Consider the following 22,022-nt stretch of genomic DNA (forward strand, 5'->3'; position numbering starts at 1 on the left):
GAATTATGAATATTGAGACTATTTCATAAGTATTTGTACGAGAAATTCGGTTTCGTATCAATTTTAGTTTCGAAATGAACGTTATTTAGGGGGGGTCGTGAAAATTGACTTTTTATACATACAAAATTTGGAAAAACTTTCTTCATAAAAATTGTAGAGATCATCGATACGATCTCGTACATATATGGAACGCAAATAGTGGAGTTCGTATGAATTAATTATGAATTTTAGAAGAAAGGAGATTTTTGAAATTAACGTTATAGGGGGGGGTTGTGAAAATTGACTTTTATACATACAAAATTTGGAAAAACTTTTTCATAAAAATTATAGAGATCCTCGATACGATCTCGTACATATATGGAACGCAAATATCGGAGTTCGTATGAATTAATTATGAATTTTAGAAGAAAGGAGATTTTCGAAACGAACGTTATTTAGGGGGGTAGTGAAAATGACTTTTTATACGTACAAAATTTGGAACAACTTTCTTCATGAAAGTTGTAAAGCTCGTTGATACAATCTTGTGCATATATGGAACGCAAAATCAGAGTTTGTATGAATTAATTATGAATTTTAGAAGAAAGTGGATTTTCGAAACGAATGTTATTTGGAGCGGTCGTGAAAATTGACTTTTTATACATACAAAATTTGGAAAAACTTTCTTCATAAAAGTTGTGGAGCTCATCGATACGATCTCGTACATATATGGAACGCAAATATCAGAGTTCGTATGAATTAATTATGAATTTTAGAAGAAAGGAGGGGGAGAGAGAGAAAAATAAAAAACAAAAAGAGGAAGGGAGGGGCAAAATAGTCATTTTGGACCAAATTGTGTGAGATTTGAAAGTCTGAGGAGTAACTTGTCGAAATTAGGATAGCAGGGACTGAACTGTCGACGCCCTAAAAGTACAGGGAGTGACCAGTAATTTCCCCTTATTTATTTATTTTACCTTCATAAGACCATGTCTGTAACCTCTCGTACATGTTATAAACTACCTATTTTCATTATGAACTGATTTCAGTTGATTGAAAAATAACTACTAGTCTTTATTCCTGTAATTCACTCAATTACTACCTATTTGTTGTAATATATCATCCACAGAAAATCTTCCTCCGGTATTCCATGATCGTCTCCAATACCCATTTGTTGTAACATTTCCTCCCAGAGGAAATCTTCCTCCGGTAGTGGAATAAGCATTCCATGATCGTCGCCTGATTGAACCTCGGAAACAAAGTGTTGGAGTCCCCCATTCTGCTCCCCCATTCGTTGTCGCTTAGCTTGAGGTTGCTCCTTGTTTGTGTTGTCTCCATCATCACAGGCATAATTGTTTTCAAGAACGTCTTCCTCTTCACGTTGTTTTCTCCTCTTTTTGATCTTGGCTTTGGGTTCACCATTTTTCGTAGCAGACAAAGAACATAGTCTTCCACCTTTTGTTTCTTGTCTCTGAGTGATGGATCAAGGTAGAATTCATACAATATCCAACAACCGTTGTGCTCCGATGCTTGGTTCTTGTAAGTAAGTCTTTTCTTCAAGCCAACCACACGACTAGTCTCCAGAGATTTTACTGGCTTGCCGGAGTCGTCGCCCTTCCAGGTGCCATTGCCAACGGTCCGGTGTATGCGTGTGTCTGTGGAACTCATCGTCTTGTGTTGGGTGAAGAAGTAGATGTCCTTGTTGAGCCTCAAGTCGTTTGGTCTTCTGGTCTTGTAGGCTTCCCATATCTCCCACGGTTCTTGGTGACCGTAGAGGTCGCAGTCGAACACCACGCGGTTTCTGCCGGGCACCATCTCTCCGCTCAACATGGGCTTAAGGTAGAAGAGAACTAGTTCGTCCTCCATGGGGCAGAACCTCTCTCCAGGAAGTTGATCATTGCCTCGGCTCTCCTCCACTGCAAACTGTTGCTGCATATTTCTTGCTTTTCTTGGTTTGGGAAAGACTTGTTTGAGGAAAGAAGATATGAGTAGCTAGGGTTTCGATGGATGAATTTATAAAAACTAATGACTAGGGCTTCGGTGATTTATAGAAACTAGGGTTTTAATGCAACCACAGTCGGGTGGAATCTAAATTCCTTTCTGGGTTTGAGTTTGGTTTTTCTGGGTTGGAATTTGGGTTACAGAAACAGAGAATAGAATTGAAGGAGAGAGAGAGAGAGAGAGAGAGAGAGAGAGAAAGAGAAATTGCAATTGTGAATTGTGAGCGAGTGAAGTGGAATTTTATAGAAAGATTGGAAATATTACCGTTGGTTTGCCGCGTGTGGCGGTTCACGCGGTTTGTTTGTGTTTGGATGGAGCTCTTTTGTTATGGGTATTGGCCTTTTTCTTTGTCTTGCATATGAACTGGGTCTTGCTTTTGCTAAGCTGATTAAATATTTTATTTACAATCTTTTTTAAATAATTCTGCTTTTTCTTTTCTTTTCTTTTTGAGGAAAAAAAAAAAGCAGAATTATTTAAAAAGATTGTAAATAAAATATTTAATTCTGCTTTTTCAAGTTACTTATTAAAGGCATTTGTTTAAATATTTTGCATTTGTTTTGGCTCCAACTATTAAAGGCTTACTCATAGTGATTTTTAACATTATTAAGTGGGCAACTTGCGCATTGTTTCGATAGTGGTTCAAGACAAAACAAGATTTGTCTTATTGGAAAAACATTATTAATAATCATTTTGATTAGTATTAGGACTAATTGTTAACAGTCACACACCAACTCCCACGTGTGTCCACAGTGTTTGTAATGCATTGTATGGAGAACGTCTTCCATGCTCCGAGCTTCCCATGCTCGTCTTGTCTGGGAGCCCATTTCGTTGTTAGAACAGAGGGAATTGGGTTGATATAAAAAGGCAAGTATGAGCCTGGGTGTCTTTAGTTCCAGGAAGGCCATCCCTTAAAAGGCAACTGGGATGACCTTGAACTAGGTTCATCTAACCCTTTCAAATTAAGTTAAACTTGTTGTGGCTGTGTGATTTTGCCAAAACTATGATCACAGGTTCTGTCAATAACTTTCCAATCTAGTTAATTTTTGTCCAAATAATAGTTATTTGAAGAATAGGATTCAACCTGAGGAAAAGCATAGGCTGTACTAGTATGGTCATATTCCAGGCTTAGTGAATTAGTGAATGCCAAGATTACAAACACTAGATGGATCTTTGTCCTGGCTACTCTTTCTCCGAAGGCTACGAGGGTCATTACCCTAAGCCTACTCTGAGTCTGCCCTGTAGGTATGATTCTATTCCATATATAGTTCAAACGGAGAGAATGAATTTTTCTATAAAATACTTTGCCTGACTTTGAAGACTAAGGTAGTTATGTCCGTTATGGGTGGTAAAGTATCACATTTCTATTGAAGCATGGCGCTAGCTGTAGGGTTACCAAGTTCAGGCATTCTAATAGGAAACATTATGAAATGCATCCCTCATGTATTTGGTCTATAAATGCACAACTAATTTTTTATTTTTTTATTTTTTTTTGAATAAACGCTCCAATAATTTCACCCGTAGAAAGAACAAAATAATTTTCAAAACAGAAACAAAACCTCTTGAATGGGATGAAGCTTAGATTCATAATTTAGAGTGACAGAAATACAAATTAATCCGTCGCCAATGTTATTTGGTTGCTGGCCAGGCCCTATTCCACCGGAAAGTTCTTTCATTTTATTATATCCTTTTAGACCAGAAGGTAGTTGTTTGTTGATCTTTTTGTCAGTTAATTCAACTTATGTTAATTTCTTCTTTTATCTTTTGGTTGAGGTTTCTTCATGTATTGTAGAGATGCTTCTTATTTTTCTACTGGTGTAGACCGCTTCTCACAGATTGCATTTTCTTTTTATGGAGTAAAACTTTGGTCCTTCGTGAGGAAAGAATAAATGCTAATCAAGTCTCTCTTTATATATACAGATGTAGCACTAGGATGAAGGCATAACAACACTGATTCATCTGGCTTCGGCTTGATGGAAGGGGTTGTCATATGGCCCAGACGTATTACCAAGAAAGGCCTATCGAAGCAGACATTGACTATGTATAAGCATGGTTTTTCTAACCCAGTGGACATTTCACTATTGGTATTCATATACGCTCTTGAAGGAATGTCATTTAACGGTAGTGGTATTTTACCCTCAATCACTAATTTCACTGTCTCTAAGCACTAATTTCACTGTCTCTTTAACTGTTCCTAGATTCAAACATGAGTACATGCTTTTTTCCTCATACCAAAGATTTGTTTCTTATACATTAGCTTGTCAGGTACACCAGATGATGGGCATTTACTCAATAACTAGTTTGCCTCCACATGATGTTCTTTTTGCCTTTGTTCCACATGATAGTCATTTATCCAATCACCAGTTTTTTGTTGTAATCAAATTATGAATATGTTATCGATCTTATTTACTAAACTTTTTAGTTTGTACTTTTTAGGTAATGATCCTTACTTTTGTTTGTTCTCATTGAAACATCTAACAGGCACCCATTTAAGGCAACAAAGAAGTTCCAAGCTCTTGAAGAACGTGTCCATCTCATGCTATGCAATGTTCCCCAATCTGGACGAGCTACTTTTCATTGGCCAGTCAGAGGTACCTATATTTGGTCTTAAGGATTCGTTCATCTAATTACTTCTTCTCCTTGATGCTCCTAAAAGTAGAAACTTCCATTGGGGACTTTTTGGAAGCAAAAGACCCCACTGCCCAGTTATTTATCGATATGATAGGGGCCTGGGAGGATAGTTGAGAAATTACATTAAGTTTTTGATGTTCAGCTGGCAAACATTGAGAAAGTAATGTGACAGAGTGCAGTTTTGGCAAGGCACAAAAATTTGTCGAGTGTTATATATTGAGGTTAATGGAGTCTGAATCATATATGACTGCAGTTACTCTCTATCTTCTAGTTTGGCCAATCTTCTCTCTAGTATCTTGTCCATGAGTGAAAGGAATATGCATAAGAATAGCAATGCTGTTATGGAGAAAAAGCGTTTCCTAGCTAAGTTTTAAGAGAACTCTAGCAGATAACGGATGCTGGAAAATTGCAAAAGCAAGAACAAACTAATCTTGGATATCTGCAATGGAGGCTGATTACTAAGAGAATAACTATGTGATTCTAACTTGCTCAAAAAGTCTTCAATTCATTAAAGATAACTAGCTGATTGCAATGGATAGTTGTAGTGTTTCAATCACTATGAGATGCTGGCTGAATATTCAGAGTGTTTCAATGACTAAAGCTCGGACTCCTGGATCAAATCATTTTTCCTCAACTCAAGTTTGGCTCAATTTTTTAACAACTTCAAACTTGACTCATTTTAGTTTTTGCCTCGTACTTCAGTTTAACTCGTACAAAATGTTAAGCAATAACAAAAGTTCAAACAAAATACCAAAAATACTAATAGCAACAATATTGGTGACTTGGTGAGTGATCTTTTTAAACATAGAAATAAAATAAACTAAAAACTGCCTATATATTACAATACATGTCAAGCTTGAGCATAAGCTTTTCTAGAATTTATGAGTATATGTATTGTAGTTCAGCTCTGCTCGGTTATTTTTATTGATTTCATGCTCTGACTCATTTTTATGTGGATTCCAACCCCAACCTCTTAGCATCCACTGTAAAAAAAAAAAAGTTTTACAGTAAGTTTAGGTAGGTGCTGGTTAAGCCTAGGTCCTATAGGCCTTGAAGAGTCTTCACTCTTCACAGGCTTCATCCGGCACCGTGCAAAACGGAGAATGGTAATAAAGTGAAGCAAATGCTCCCGTGGGTCCCATTGCAATTAAAAAATCACCAGTAGTTACAGTCTTTTACTCCAACCATTTTCACCCCAAACCTCCCAACCCGCACACCTGTCTGTTACAAGAGCTGGTAGCACGCAGATATTGCATGCAGCCACGGTCATTGTATCATTCCACAGGGTCACACGCCTTTCTCACTCTCTCCCTCTCTCTGCTGTGGCGCTCATCAAGTTGGTTATATATAGCAACACTCCCTCACTCCTTCTTCTTCTTCTTCTTCTTCTCGATTTCATTTTCCGGTGAGCGGTGGTGGTGCCGTACACACTCTCACCACTTGACTTGGGAAAATGTTCTACTCTCACAGCCTCCTTGCTCGGAAAGAGCCGCTCGGCCAAATCTGGTATAAAGTACTCCTTCTCTGTTTCTTTATTTATATATAGACTCTGCATCTTCTCTCTGTTTCTGCATAATTAATTTGGCTCGAAACTCTTCGAAAATGCAATGCTCTCTCTTTGTTTCAATTATTTCTTCATAGATTCTCTGTTCCGAGTCAACTCGTTCTCTGTTTTTGTGTATGCAAGGATGGCCGCCACCATGCACGCCAAGATGAACCGCAGGAATCTCAACCAGATCGACCTCATCAGAATCTGGTATACCAACTCCCTCCCTCTCTCTCTAACTCTTCTTTTCGTTTTCATTTTTCAATTTCGACTGTGCATATTCGGTGTTGATGCAATTTTGATTTTGCAGCGAAGAGATTCTGAATCCAAGAGCTCCTATGGCTCTCCGACTCTCCAGTATTCTCATGGGTATGCAACTTCCACTTATTTACAGCACTCGCTCTCTTTGTCAATTTCTTCTCTGCTTCTAAATACCTGAACCTCTGTTTTCAGGTGGAGTCGTCATCGTCTACGAACGTAAAGTGAAGCTCCTATTTGGTACCCTTCCCCTTCTTCTCCTTCTTCTTTTTTTGTTGCTGAAATTTTTACAAAATCAACCTTGTGTTCCAACGATTTCTGACGTTTATTTTCAATTTCCACACAGATGATGTGCACCGTCTTCTGGTAATTTCGGTTTTCTTAACTATTTTTCTCAGTTAATAAGGGAACCCTTATTATTCTGTGTTAACTTAATTTAATCGATTCCAATTTTGTGTTCTAAGGATCAATTAAACGAAGCATGGAAGAAGGTGAAATCCAACACAGACTCCACTATCCTACCCAAACGGAGAGCTCAGGCCAAGTCAGTACAACGCTGCGTTTCTTTATTTTATTGCATTTAGGGAGCAGGGATATTATTGTCAATTCCTGAATCTCACTGTGGGTTTTTGCAGGAAAGAAGCAATAACTCTGCCTGAGGCTGAGCATGAAGATACAGATCTTGTTGGTGACATCGAGCAGTCTCTTGATTTCTCTCACCATGCCACGCTTTTCCACCAGCAAACCGGCTATTTTCTCATGGTAAATGACCTTAATGGGCTCTACTTTCCTGGAGATTCCTGTGAATCAGTAGCAGCTACGGCTAGTATGTGTTTGTGTGCTTTTAATATTCAACTGAAATACACCACCAATCCCCAACGCCTCTTTAAACCCCATTTTGTTTTATCGTAATGAATGCCTGAGATAGTTTTCCGGCCGGCTACAGTGAGATTAGCCTGCTAATGGAGCTGTTTATATTTTGTTGATGGGGCACCAAAGATGTTTGATGAAATGCTCAAATGAGCGCATTCAGGCTTTAAAATGCCTCGTAGTTTGTTTTTTTAGTAATTTGCCATGAATACTCTTAATAAGAGATTACTTTGAAACTCTGTAGTGAAGAAAAGTAGTTGAATAGAAGCACGTCTCCCTCTCTATTAGATTTAACCACCTGGTAGGCTACATCGTTAGTTCTTTTATTACAGTTTTGATGCACCATGGCTCACCTTATGCTGATCTAGTTACCACAGCAAGAACAAATGATACTTGTTTCCACTATTGTGCCTCGTATGAAATGCATAAAGAAACTTCATGCGTAATGGAATCTTTGCAATATCTCATGGAGATTTTCTACCCTATCTTTTTCTGTGCTTGAAGCAATTGGATAGTGTAGATGTGGGAGAAACACTTAACGATAATGCAGTGGAGGGAGATCAACATCAGAACTTACATCAAGGTCCTTTCTTATTCATTTAGTCTACCTTCTTCAGTTACTTTTAATTGTGACCACACATATCCATAATCTGTTCATCTGCTAAATTAACCCACCCCTCTCTCTCGCAATCAGCTGATCCTGAGGATATCACATTGCCTAAATGTTATGATCCATCAGATGCACATGCAGATTTGTTCAACTGTCGCTTTGAGAGGTGAATCATTACCACGACACAGTATAGATAAACTTTTGATTTTTGATTCCCATTCCTGAAGGTTGAGCAAAACAAAGTGTTCATGCTTTTGTGTTTCCATGTGCCTTTTTCATTGGAGTTTGCAAACTCTGCACCCAGCTAATTTTATGCCCTTTCATTCCTATTATGACAGATACTTAATCAGTCTGTTGCAAGAATCATTATCGTATTCTTATTTATTATTGTCTTTGGATGATATGGCAGATTTGAAATTGAGGGAGATGACGTAGACCTCACATCAGGAGAGCCCACACATATTCGACCACCTTCTCCAAATTATCTAATACCTTCTCCACCTCGTCAAGACCAGCATCAGGAAAGACAGCAGGCTAATAATGTGTTTGATGAAGTGCTGCAGATGCAAGATGTTCAAGAGAATGCTCAACAGAGGCAGAGGCCTATAAGGAGGAGAAAGAGAAAAACACCTGCCTCTGTAATGGATAATGACCAACAATCCATCCTGCTCATGTGTACCAATCTTGGCTTCAAGATACTTCAGATATAGTTTCAAGAAGACGAAGAAACCAAAAGGTTTGTTCCTGATCGATGTCCAAGTATATCCTTCAGTGGAGGAGTTAAGCATACTCATGTACATTCCATGTACTGTCCTCATTTTGTTCTCTTTGTTGCAGCCCAAGAACATAATGTCTACTATGAAGATTGGTAAACTCATGGAGCAGCCAGCTAGTGTTCTCATGGGTCGTTTATTTAAACCCGGAAGTGGAGAAACATATTATCCAGCTCCTCTCTTAGAGCTATTCAAGGAAAAACATACCCATGACTCACCTTCAGGTCAGTATCATAGTTTGTAATTTGAGAACTTTTACATGAATAATTCAAGTAACAGAAGGAGGGTCTTAAATGGTTTTGTTTGCAGCATTAACCTCGCCACCTCTGCCTCCAGAACCATCATCATGGTCACCACCTGAAAAACAAACTTATCACGACCCGGTGAGATATTTAAGTCAATACAGCTACTTTTAGTTTACTTATTTTTCAGGAATTATAACTAAGTTTATGTCTGAAAAGTTAAAATATGTTAAATGTGAAGCCTGTTGAAGATTTTCTTAGTGGAGGTGGCTCCCAGTCATTTGTAACCCCACAGAACAGATACGGACAAATTTAGTTAACAATGACGTAACACTACAACCTGAACTCATGGATAAACTGAAAGCCAATCCTAATGGCATGAAAGGAGCTGATACCAACCCGGCAACACCAAGAAATTCTGGTACACATGATCTACGTCTCTCCTCTCTCATTTCTCTAGATATTGAAGTATTTATGTTTCACTTATGTACATTAATCGCCAACTAATTTTTTTCTTACAGGCGATGAGAGAAGATCCATCCTGAGCTCCTCATCTGGAAAGGGAGTTAACAGAAACAGTTCAGAAGTCAATTCTGGACGGTTAGCATGTTTTTTATCCAAATCGATAAGAAGTGTTATTTTCTTTTTCTTTTCTTTTTTTGTTTTTGTTGCTTCAGTGTACTAGTGATTGGAGTACTGATTGTCAGAGATCCAACAGGAAGAGGCGTTATTCATCTATACATAGCAATGATGGACTTGAACCAGTATTAGAGGATAATGGATGTCAGCATTCTGATCCAAACTTCAACGTAATAAGGTTATCTGGAAATGGCCCAACACCTGAGCATGGTAAATTTACCTGTTGATGCAGCATATTAGCTATGGTTTTATAATCTTTATTTGATGGAGAGTTCAATGACTGTCATGTCTATATTTGCAGAATTATTGATGGAAACTGGACCGACACAGACACAACAACCTATCATCAATCAACCACTGGAAAAAGTGACTGATGCCATTCGAATGTATGTTTGTCTCACACCTCTGTTAGATTGTCTGGTCAATAAGTAGCTTTGATCTGATTGCATTATGTTCTTGTTCTCAAATGTATGCTTATCTCAAAGGTCTGTTAGATTGCCCAGTCCTTAATTAGTTTGATCTGACTGCAATTTTTCCTTGTACTGGAATTCTTTCAGGGAACTGAAATCCCATTTTGAAATACCGGGTGGCCCTCAAGTAGAATCCCTGAACAAACTGACTGCTGGAATGAATCGAAGAGGAGCGGCTATGCTTTTCTATCAAACTTGTGGTAGGAATCCATACTATCTTTCCCTTCCTGCTTATGTTATGCGCTTGTTCTTACGAACTGCTTGTGTTCTGTCATCTGCAGTTCTTGCTACTCGTGATTTCGTAAAAGTTAAACAAATTGCCCCTTATGAGGATGTTCTCATTACTAGAGGACCAAATATGTGATAGAGGTAAAATTATCTACACTTGTATATCCTTACTGCCTTCAGTCATTGACATGTTAACGACACTGACCTAAATGTACAATTCTATAACAGAGCTCGTGCTGGAATGAGGAAAGTGATGCTGGTTATTGAAGAAAGTTGACATTGCTCCTTACGTGGAAGCTGATGCTAGTGTTGGTCTAATTATCCTTTTTTGAGTTCTAATTTTGAAAGATTAGATACACCTGATCTAATTATCCTATTTATGGTGTAGTCAGTATTTAAGAACTGCTACTTTATTGCAATGGGCTGATTGCTGTTCTTCCGGCAGCTCCATTGTGATTCAGTTATGCGTTAGATATTCGGAAGTAGTTTTAATGGTCTTGTTTGATATAGTTCAGTATAATTGATCAATGGGTGGTGCACAACTGAAAGTCTAAAACAAGCTTGGGCTGGGTGCCACCTGAGCTATATACTAGTTTCCTTTTACAAAGTACATCGGTACAGATAGAATGATCAAATAGAAATTGCAACAAGAGTATATACACCACAATCCATTTTCCTTTCAATTTTCAAATTTCAAGTGCCATCGTATGCATTACCGTCCAGATATTATACGCCATAACAGAGCATTACCAGAGCCTCTTCAAAGTTCAAATATGGTTGGCAACGAGTTTTCCTCACAGAGCATCACCAGAGCGTCGACAAGTATAGTTGGCAACCAGTTTTCCTCAATCTAATCCCAATCGACACACTAGAATATGTTGATAAAAAAAAAAATTAAAAAAGGAAAAAAAAAACAAAAAAAAACACAACTAGAATATGAGCAGCAAGATGAATCTACGTTATACCTTTTGTCTGAAGTATGTAATCGAAGCATATACCCGAATCTAACAGGATGAATATATGGTGCGGTATATCTTTTGTCTGAAATGGAGGTTCTCTAGTCTCTACAGTCTACACATCAGATTCACTACTCTGGGTAAATTTCAGTAAACAGTGGCAATCTCCTTCTTCTAGTAGAAGGACCATAGACAAGACTCAGCAAAGCAGTGCCGGATGCATCCACATCTTCCTTCGATGAAGGTATTTCAGTTGAAGGCAAGACAACCTCAATGCCATCATCTTGGGGTGACCAGTCCTTGCAGCTGATGACAGTAATCGGGGTCTCAATGGTGTTATTTGGCTTTGGCGATGAGGCTAATGCTGCTACTGCTGCTGCTTCTCTGGATGCCATGACCTGATAGGTAAAGTGGGACTTCAGGCTGGGGGTGCATAATCCTGAGCTACTTGTAGCCTCGCACATCTGTGCCTGGGCAACAATAACAGAACAAACACACAGTAGCAATTTAAGTAGCTGAATATGTCAAAATTTGGCAACTAATTAGCGCTTATCCGACTGCACGCTAACCTCGGATTTGTTCTTGGCAGGGAAAGAAGTTGGATGCAGATTTTCTTTTCCATAGACAAACTGCAAGAAAATTAATGTTTGGTCAAGTCATTAAAAAAACAAACAATTTGCTTGCACAACTGAACAAATCATCTCAACACACCGATCAGATTAGAGGAAAGTATAAAAGCAGCATAATAACATAATCACAAAACCATCAAAGGTACCAAAAACAAACTCATCGACATATTCAGCATTTAGAGAAGGCTCAAAATTTCAGAGTCAATATTATGTTTGTGTACAGAACCGACTTTTATAACTAAAGAAATTGTTTTACAACTGCACTGACTACTAAAATAAATACAATGACACTACCTCATTGACTGACACTTAAATCTCCTAATGAGTACATAAAAGTGGCAGTGCATTAGTAGTTTCTTTCCTATAATGATGGCACATAACCTAATATTTGTTTACTTCAGTGAAAGCAGGTTAACTTTCCTTAACTTCCTTATCAATTCTAGTCAAGGTACAAATGATTTCCTAATTTGAGCACCAGCCAACAACTTAATGTTAAGTTGTGACCAAGTAGAAATTACTTCAGCAGTAAGAGCTTTCATTTTCTATTAGCTTTCTTTCAATCTTAAAAGGCTGAATCAGTCAATCCCAAGATCATATGATGATAAAAGTGGCAAACCATTTTCTACAGCAAGCAACCTAACTAAACATAAGAACATATTACAGTACTGCCTCATCTATTGTGATAACAGTGCAACTGACCCAACCAATTCTTTGTTCATTTTTTAAAATCCAAAGAAAAATACAGCAGTTGTATTTAGAGTTCAAACACATCCCCTGATAATCAGTATGCAAGAAGAAACTAGCTGAACCTGACGAGTACAAGTCTCTTACTTGAACCTAGTCTTTTTCCAAACCAAGCTGAAACTTTAGCCACCTATTTGTAACTATATATCCTCTATCCGTCTTCTATGTAAATGATCTGCGGAAGAAACTAAATTTTTCTCATACATCATTTCACAAGTCAAAACAAGCTCTTATGGCCCACCAACCTGACTAACCACAGTATTGTCAGAGTCTCAAGTATCACAATCTTATTGCTTGTATGTCATGCTCTTTGATGCAGCAAAGTAACAGCTTTGAGCAACAGTACAATCATGCAAATATTACTGTTCGATTAGTTTTAAAGTTTAAATGGCAGTTCTCAAGTGCAAGCTTAAGAAGCTTCAAGAGTTTAAGAACACTACATAAATCAAAATGCACAAGATAAAAGGTCCAATGGAAACACTGGTAACCTATTTCTAACTATCCTCTTCTTCACTGTTAACAAACGAGTGGTAAAAACTAAAGTTGTATCTCATAAATAATTCATTTAACAAGTCAATTTGAGTCCTTAAGGGACCATCAGTTTGACTAACCATAGCATCTGACGTCTGAAGGAATCAAATTTTACATGCTGCAATGTTGTTTACTTGTATATAGAGATCCTCTAGAGGCAGCAAGTAACAACCTTTTCTGCTTGACTATGTTTTTACTGAGCATAACATCTACTCAAGAGTATACTCTTCCTAAACTGTTGTTGTTTCTCGTACATTCATTTCAGAAGTCGAAACTGACCATAGCAGCATCTGATATCTCAGGGAAATGTGAAAGTTGCAACTGTTAAGCTCAAGGTGGTGAACCATATTAGTTCAAGTGCAAGAACCCTAAACTCACTCAAGTTTGCATCTTGCAGATCTAAAAGTCTCACACCACCAAGTGTACCTAAGCAATATCCTAGATCCCCAACCAAAAAAAACAAAAATTCACACAAAGGACCTTGCACCAATTGTTAAAAGAAGCAATGAAAATTGACAATAATTACTTGGACCATTTTTCTTTCAAACACAAACAATAGCTTTCGGCAACCGAAACGCCGTCCTCCGTCTGCGGCGCGATCAGATTCTGCAGAGGCGCGAGCGGCGATACTTGAAGACGTCGATCGGCGACTGAGAACCTCGCAAATGCTGCTCCATCACTCAGTCTGCGCAAAAAACAAGCACATCGTCACCAGATTGAAATCAATTTTCCCGCCAAAACTCGGATTTTTCTGAGAAAAGAGAGCAATTATCGAGAAAACCTAACGAAGAAGATAGAAATGGCTTGTGATTAGGGATTCGTACCAAGTACAGACGACAGAATTAGGTCTCGGACGAAAATCGTAGACGACGAAGAGAGGGCTACATATAACAATGGTGAAGAAGTGGAGGGTCATATGAGTGCAAGGAAAGCGAGAAATGAGTCTCGACAAAGATAGTTTCACATAGTTTTGGATCACATTCATGGCCTTTTTGTTTTTGTTTTTTTTTTTTTTTATATATCAAATCAACAATTGTGTTACGTTAACTAACTCATAATCTCTCACTTACAAAAATGAGACTTATGTTACTAAATGACATTTTAAGTCTCTTAAAGAACCTAGATTTTTCGTAACAAATGCAGCTGTCTATTTTTTTTTCTTTTCTTGTTTTGCTCAAAAGAGTTTCACTCTTTTTTTTTACAATTATGTCTGTTTTTCGCAAAGTGGATTCCGCCAATTTTTTTTTTTTTTTTTAAGATTTTCGACGCTTGACGAAACTTTGTTTCTATTGTGAAATGTTTTCACTATTATTTGGCATCAAAGCACGATTCATTTGCTCCATGGTAGAAGATATGGCTGTCAATGGGTTGTGTCGGGTCAAAGTATTTGTTGTGTCGCAAGAGACAAACCCAAACCCAACCCATTTAATAATCGTGTCAAAAATTTAAACTCAAACCCAACCTGTTTATTAAACGAGTTACCTGTTTCCAACCTGCTTAACCCATTTAATAAAGGGGAAATTCCCACTTACACATTTTCTAGGGGGTAATTCCCACTCACCCAAACTATTTTCAAAATGCCGGAAATGGACATCATAGCTGCAACCTTTCTTGTCGATACCCATCACATGAGTGTCTTTGTTTTATATTCTCAACTTTTGTAGCTCCTTGTGTAAAGAGTTGTAAATTTTTTTTTTTTGTTGTTCCTTTTTGCATGTTTCTTTGTCTAGTTATGCATGACAAGTCGTTCATACTTGCATGCTTCTTCCACTTGTTCTCTGGAATCACCACCTTACGGTGGAGTTTGTACAAAGCTAGCTGAAGACTAGTATAAGAGGAAAAACAGATAGCAAATGGAGTACGTTGGAGAAGAAAAAATCTCAGTACCCATTGCTTTCCTTTGTAAACACTTTCAGTATCAATAAAGCCCTTTGTTCATAATATCATCTGTTCATATACTTTCTACTTATTAACACCACATTCATCCATACATAACCCACAACAATAATCTGTAGCTGTAATATGGAGCAGTAGCTGTTCATGATTAGCAGTAGCTGTGGTGACACTTTATTCATGTTCGTGTGAAGCAAACTAGCATTCAACCAGTGTTTTCTATTGCAACTCCATAGAAGACTGTACAGTTTGTACTAGCACGTTCAAGTAGGTTCATCTTACTTTTTATTTTCCGGTTTTCTTAGTAGACTTCTAGTCCAAAATAGGGAAACACTGAGATAATTATGCTATTATATTGCTAAACAGACGATCATATTATCTTTAAGGATTCCTGTTTTAATTAACATGCATGCCAAGATAACTAATAAAATTAGTCAGGGAACCTCTGAGTCTAAGAACCTCTGTTTCTGCTCTTGTTTGGCCCAATAGGTTGGCTTTGTATGCAGTTTTAGCTTTACACTTTTCAAGAAGTTCATTTCTCAAGCAAGAAGATCAAGATGAACAGCTCAACATAGTTTTCTCAGCAATTGGCAAGAAGAAACGAAGCAGCCATCCAAGAGGCAAGAGGCAAGAAAAAGCCAAAATAACATTCAGCTTGAGACAAGCAAGGAATTCCTCAAAAAGATAAGGACATCGATGTCTTTTCACAGCAAAGAGTTGTGTAACCGGGCAACTTTCGCTAGTACTGGGGCAAATGGGAAATATCCCTTTAATAAATAGGTTGTGTCGTGTTAGATAAAATGACCCATTTAAGGGTTAACAATGCGACCCATTTAACTAAAAAAATTCATAAATTGATTAAATTTGCTCAAAACTCACAAGACGAGGAATTTAAATAATTATATATAACTCATATAATAATTAAATCCAATAATTATAAAGCAAATCCTATGATCAAATACTCCCAACGTCCAAAATTTCAAAAAGAAGTATAACATAATCGGGTTATCCAGGTTCACTTCATGTTGGTAGGTTGACCCGTGATCGACCCATTTATTAAATGGGTCATGATGGGTTGACCCACGGCCGACCCACTTTTTAATCGTGCGAGTTCAACCTACTTTATTTAGTACGGATTTCGAGTCGTGTTATCGGGTCGTGTCGGAATTGACAGCCCTAGTAAAAGACAGGAAAATTCAATGATTTTTTTTTTATAAAAACTCTTTGACCAGCATCGTTGAGGTTGGCCATGTTGAACTTCTCCCTTAGACAGTTATCTGCCATGAAGCGGGTGAATCTTGTTTTGATGCCAAATAATTGTAGAAGCATTACACCATAGAAACAAGGTTTTAACGCAAACACGGGCACACTCATAAGAAACTTCTCTAATTGTGGTTTTTTTTATGATGGTCTGAATGAAATTTACCATCAAAGAGGTATCTTATATATGCATTAAAATAATTATATTCAGATTTCAACTAATAACTTATTCATTTTACATAAGACAAGGAAACCTTTAATTCAAAGAAAATCCACCAAAGTTGTATTTGATTTACAAATTTCCTCATATCCTTTTTCAAGTCTTTTTTTTTAGATTCGAAAAATCCTCGTAGATTAGTTTTGAGGTAAAAAATAAAAATAAATAAATAGTAGGACTTAAAAGTGGCCTTCGAACCATCAAGCGGACCATATAATTATAGTATCTTCCTTTCTAGGACAAAATATCTTCTTATTTGGACATTTTCAGTTCTCGGCACTGTTCTCTCTCCTCCCGGAGCAAAACGCAGCGTTTCAACCCTCCAGAGCTCCGCCGCCGCCGATCACCAGAGAAAGGTCAGTGAGCTTTCGTCCCATATCATCACCTCTTCTACTTAGGAACTCTAGCACAGATTATTGCTCTAATTCTCGCACAGTAGCTACTAGTTAACTTAAATTTGTTTCTAATAGGCAACTGAAAACCTAACTTCACTTTTGCTCATTTCTCCTTTCCTTTTGTGAGACCAAGACCATCGTCGTCTCCTTTTGGAAACCCTGAAAGAGATTATTGAGCTAATTCGTGAAACCCTGAAAGAGATTTAGCTTGTTTCATATAGAAAACCTCACTTCATTTCCATGATTTTGTTTACTTTCCTTTTCTACACTCTGTTTCAGTAATGTTCTGATTGTTTGATTTCAATTAGAAACCCTAAATTTACTTCCCTGATTAAGTTCGAATTTAATTTCTGCTGCTATTAAACTACAGGGAACAATGGCGAGTTCTAGTTCCCCCAATTCTTCTGTCCGTGTCATCAAGAAATATGCAGTGGAGGGTCTTAAGGACAAGGCCTTGAAAGAACACTTGAACATGATTCGGGACAAAGACTCCCTTCACAAATATGGGGCAAAGCTGTACAAATCTATAGCAAAATTCGCCATCGTTGATGAAGCCCTAGAGCAGCTAATTAAGGTTCACTCTGAGCCGCCCACCCGCACTATGGTCATTGGGAACAATCAAGTAATGTCATACACTTGTTCTCGCAATTCTTCTGCTGATGACCTCAAGAAACATGCAATGGAGGTTTTCAAGGATGCGACCAAAGATTGTGAGGACAAGGACATCAAAGAAAAATTTGACATGATTCAGGACTACAGTTCCCTTGAGAAATCTGCGTTTATGTTCTTCAATTCTATGGTGAATTCCGGCTTCCTTGACGAAGCTGAAGAGCTCCTTAAGAAGGCCATACTGCCTGTTGTGGCGGTCCACACCTATGTCATTGGGGTTGGGGTCGCTTCCGGCAATACCAATGCTGCTCTCAAGGCCTTTCAGCACATGTCAGCCTCTGGGTTGCTCCAAACTCCTATACTTATGCAGTTTTGATCAAGGGACTCACGGCTGACCCCAACTACTGTGGAGATGCCAAGAAGTTCTTGCTTGAGATGATGGACAAGGGTATGAGGCCCAATGCTGCTACCTACACTGCTGTGATAGAGGGTTTTGCAATGCAGGAGGACAAGGCAGCTGAGGAGAGGCAAACATTGTGGAGTTGATGATGCATAAGGGTTTGTGCCAAATGCAAAGGCTTATGGAAGTTCTAAAGGGAAGGCAAAACCTTTAATTAGAAGGGTGATCAACATTGCGCTTTCCAAGTTGAAGGGCTGATGCTTTGCTTAATCGATGTAATGCCAGCAGCTTGAGGATTAGGTGTTTAAGATATGGGGTAGCTAGTGACCATAGGAAATCGTGTAGGCTTGAGTTTCAGTAGGGGATTTGCTGCCATTCACTTTCATTGTGAATGCGACATTGCAGTAGTGTGAGTGCTGACATTGAATTTGAAATCATGTAGGATTGGTTTTCAATATGGGATATGGACAATGCTGCTGTTCTCTTTGATTTTGAATGATGACATCTAAGTATTAGCAGTGTGCTAATTCCTTTAATATCTGTTCTTTCATTCTGGTATCTGCACGCATTCACCTATCTTTTTTTTCTTTTAGTTGATGAATTTTTAAATCATAAGAAACTCTGCTGTTCACGTGTTGGGCATGAAGATATGGTGGTGTTAATCCCATGATACACCAGTTTAAGTCCCGTCTTCTGCATTGTAGAGTTAGCCTCCTTAGGGAGCTTTGATGGTGTAGGTACTAGACCACTTCCCTTCTTTTGCTTGTGTTTGAAATGATACAATTGTTATTGATGACATAGGATATATAATAGTCTTATGGTCTTCTGTACTATAATAGTCTTATGGTCTTCTGTACTTGCATTTGTTTTAAAAGTTACAATGTTATTGATCACATAGAACGATATGCAGTGATCATAAAGTCTACTTAACTTGCAAAAACTTCTTAATGCATGATTGTGTTCAAATAGGGATCCTTTTGTTAAGCAAAAGGTGCAACAATTGGTGATAATGATTGCTTGTCTTGTGATAAAGATATCCTCATTAATTCATTTAATTGTGCAACAGCACTGGTTACTCCACATTTGTGATATAGTTGAACGTAAAATAGTTTAATGGGCAGAACACGGGGAAGCTAGGCAGGAGCGATATATCCCTCTCCAGGACACAGATTCTAGTAATATCCATGGGATTGCAAATTTTGCTTAGAGTTAGGCCTCCCCCCCCCCCCCCCCCCAATTATTCTCGAGTCCGGCACACGAGCTAATATCTAGTGCCCAGCGATGGATGCATTGCTCATACCTTTGTAGTGTAAACGTTACTATGTTTCTTCTCCCAGTTGCTTTCACCAAAAACAAGCCTTAAGGCCTTAAGGGTAAATGAATAATAACTATTTTCGGATACAAATGTGCTTAAAAAAAAAAAAGGGACTTATTCCAAATGGCCCATGTATAATTGAGTTTTAACACCCTAAGTCGGTCTCAATCTTCTTGGGTGGAAACATTTTCGAGTTTGATGTATGGTTGATAATCGTCAATTGCTGCCCCTGAAATGTGTGACACCTCATACCATTGGCTACTCTTCGTACTTTTTTTCTTTTTGGTGTAACAAGTCACAAACACAAGTACACAACAAAAGACACCTAGCCATACTAGCCAATGTGATCCTCCTTGGCATGGCAATACCACCAATGTCATCTACAGTTGCTTGATCATCTGAAGATTATGTGTTGGAGGGATAATAACATTTGTTTATCGAGTAGCATATACCTCGTTGCTAGTAAACATGAGTTTGCTGGGCTAGTAGCTACCAATGGTGATATGAAGGCGAGGTATTAACTCTGTCGAACCGTCTTCTTTCTCTGCATTAGTTGGAGTACCATATAAACCCCGTCTTCTGCATTGTGCTCCCTAAGGAGCTTGGTGGTGTAGGTACCAGAACACTTCCTTTTTATTTATTTATTGTTTTATTTCATCTACAGTTATATGGTGTGCTTTACTTGCACAAGTTTTTGCCATACATACTTTCTGGAGAGCAATATTAGTGTGTTCAGATAAGGAAGCAAAAGGTGCTTTCCCTGCTTATAATTCCACACAATGTTGATATAAAAAAGAAGCTTTACCGGCTGGAAGGGTGGTGAGCAAAATTCTTTGTTGGTTAGAGCCGAATTACTACAAAATTACTAGAGAAAATCTCCAGACTCCAGTTTCATTAATGGGGAGTACGTACTAAAAAATAACATTTACATAATTTCTGTTAAATCAGTAGATAAAGATGGTGAAAGTAGATATGGACTTTCCTCTGTTCTGCTAATATGAATTTTATCTTTAAAAACATGGAGTCAACAGGCTCCAGAGATGTTTAAGCAGTAGGTCAATACATTTCATTAGGAGATGGATTTTCATTCCTAGGACTCTATCACTCTAATAGTTGCTCATATCCATGAGATCGCTACATTGCCATTCAACAAAATTCCTTTGGAAGTCTATGATTTTTGATTCTATTAGCTCCTGCATTTTTCTCACCAAGAAGTTTCGGAGCTTCTCTTGTGTTTCTGTTGCAGCATTATTGATGTACCACACCGTGGGGTTTGCTCTATACAGGCCTGCATTGGATTGGAATCAAACCTTCATCCAGTTGTTATAAAGATAGTCTTGTAAACTCCAGCTGGAAGTTATATTATTCTGCACTTATAAACTCATCATAATCAAGGTCACAGCTTATGAAGAGACCAATGTAAGCTTTCCTCTAGCTTTCAAAGCTTCTACTATCTAGCAAACTACAATTTCCATTTTAGAAACAGAAACTGTTCTCTTCAAGTCTCTGGTAATAAACATTTCTATAGCACATGAGTTTGTACATTCAGAAATACAAATTGATCGATTGATTAAGGGAAGAAAAAAACTTGAAACTTCGACTCAGTACAAGAGTCCTATAGTTATGAATTCCCTGCATTTGTTTCTTTTTGGTCCATTCTTCTCTTCTGTTCAAATTTCACGACCTCGACATCCTCGTGTTTGTGCATTATTTGAAGGGTAGCTAATCAGATACCTACACTAGGACACTACACAATATATCTTTGAGAAGCAAACAAAGAAGAAATATGTCAAACCTTGGTTCTGCATTTAGATTGCAAGAGAGTTATAACAACTCTTCAATTCATACAAGAAATTATCCAAGAACATTACCATTCCCTTTGTCAGTTGATGGAACACCATCACACAAGTTAATATTCAAACTAGTTTTCTGCTAATGTTGAGATTAATTTTGACTATCTTTTTAGTACATTCATTCTACTTTTGCTTAGTTATTCTCTTACATTATCATTTCTAACTTGTTTTTGTTTTTAGGTAGTTTGAGTCTGGAAATGGAAGGTAGGAGTTATAGGTGCAGAAATGAGAAGAATGGAGAAATGAAGTTTTTCCCAGTTCTACCAGGAAAAGGAATCCCAGTTGAAGTAGGAATCCTAACTCAACTAGCAACGAGCTTGGAAAATGATGTTCGGAAATGAAGAAATGACAGAGTCCCAGTTGGACTAGGAGTCTTGATCACACTAGGAGTTCTGATGCTGCTAGGAGACCTGGTGAGGCTAGGAGATGCTGTGTCTGAAGATGACTCAAGATTGTACAGATATTCTAGAAATAAATGAAGGAATTTCGGCATTATGAAGATGGGTTTCAAATTGGCCTAATGGAGAAGTCTAGCCGGAGTTTGAAGCATGTGACTGCACATGAGTCTCTAGAATCATCCATGACGTCTTGAGGAGTCCATAGCCCATAATCTTGCTCTATGCCGTGACATTAAAGGAAATACTAGAAGATTTCGACAAACATTAATTGGGTTAGTTTTGGATTTCTATGGAATTTTGGGAAGAAAATAAGGAATAATATAGATTTGGATTCTAATATAGTTGGAGGCCGAAATATAGTCTAGGTATAAGGGAGATTTTGCAATTACAAGGTGACTTGCTCTCCATTCACAAGGAATATTTTCATTGATCGGATGATGTCACAAGTAGATTTCAACCTGATTCCCTAGCCCTTGCCGTTCACTATACAAAGAGGTTTGTGAGTCATTCTACACACCACAAAATTTAGAATCAAAAGCCACAACACTTCTCCTTCTCTTTCAGTTTCGGCATTTCAAGAATTC

The 22,022-nt window shown here is 37.9% G+C and overlaps 4 protein-coding genes and 1 non-coding gene across 5 annotated transcripts; 3 read left to right on the forward strand and 2 right to left on the reverse strand.

Annotated features, from left to right (window-relative positions):
• Positions 1-1,092: 1,092 nt before the first annotated feature.
• Positions 1,093-1,908, reverse strand: LOC112181228 (NAC domain-containing protein 83-like). Its single transcript, XM_024319665.1, has one exon. The coding sequence runs from the start codon at positions 1,906-1,908 to the stop codon at positions 1,093-1,095; it is 816 nt and encodes a 271-aa protein (XP_024175433.1).
• A 4,215-nt stretch (positions 1,909-6,123) lies between these two features.
• LOC121048804 (sister chromatid cohesion 1 protein 1-like) lies at positions 6,124-10,766 on the forward strand. The gene is made up of 18 exons (XM_040512292.1): positions 6,124-6,358; positions 6,459-6,517; positions 6,602-6,646; positions 6,753-6,772; positions 6,871-6,950; positions 7,042-7,168; positions 7,781-7,859; positions 7,971-8,052; positions 8,296-8,561; positions 8,659-8,883; positions 8,969-9,042; positions 9,163-9,322; positions 9,423-9,501; positions 9,620-9,750; positions 9,842-9,926; positions 10,098-10,210; positions 10,292-10,379; positions 10,467-10,766. Exons 1-17 carry the CDS (start codon positions 6,210-6,212, stop codon positions 10,372-10,374), a joined length of 1,857 nt encoding a protein of 618 aa, XP_040368226.1. The 5' UTR covers positions 6,124-6,209; the 3' UTR covers positions 10,375-10,379; positions 10,467-10,766.
• Positions 8,541-9,192, forward strand: LOC112181230. Its single transcript, XR_002928729.2, has 4 exons — positions 8,541-8,622; positions 8,724-8,883; positions 8,969-9,042; positions 9,143-9,192. It is a non-coding gene; the product is annotated as an uncharacterized LOC112181230 (transcript).
• A 144-nt stretch (positions 10,767-10,910) lies between the features above and the next one.
• Positions 10,911-14,056, reverse strand: LOC112181216. Its single transcript, XM_040512284.1, has 5 exons — positions 13,923-14,056; positions 13,625-13,783; positions 11,764-11,823; positions 11,204-11,664; positions 10,911-11,106 (listed from the first exon to the last, which is right to left on the reverse strand). Exons 2-4 carry the CDS (start codon positions 13,631-13,633, stop codon positions 11,326-11,328), a joined length of 408 nt encoding a protein of 135 aa, XP_040368218.1. The 5' UTR covers positions 13,634-13,783; positions 13,923-14,056; the 3' UTR covers positions 10,911-11,106; positions 11,204-11,325.
• Positions 14,057-16,709: 2,653 nt separating this feature from the next.
• On the forward strand, positions 16,710-17,848 carry LOC112181231. The gene is made up of 2 exons (XM_040512293.1): positions 16,710-16,824; positions 17,234-17,848. Exon 2 carries the CDS (start codon positions 17,240-17,242, stop codon positions 17,846-17,848), a length of 609 nt encoding a protein of 202 aa, XP_040368227.1. The 5' UTR covers positions 16,710-16,824; positions 17,234-17,239.
• Positions 17,849-22,022: the final 4,174 nt, after the last annotated feature.

The sequence above is a fragment of the Rosa chinensis genome, unplaced genomic scaffold, assembly GCF_002994745.2.
Source record: "Rosa chinensis cultivar Old Blush unplaced genomic scaffold, RchiOBHm-V2 RchiOBHmChr0c11, whole genome shotgun sequence".
Classification (NCBI taxonomy): domain Eukaryota; kingdom Viridiplantae; phylum Streptophyta; class Magnoliopsida; order Rosales; family Rosaceae; genus Rosa; species Rosa chinensis.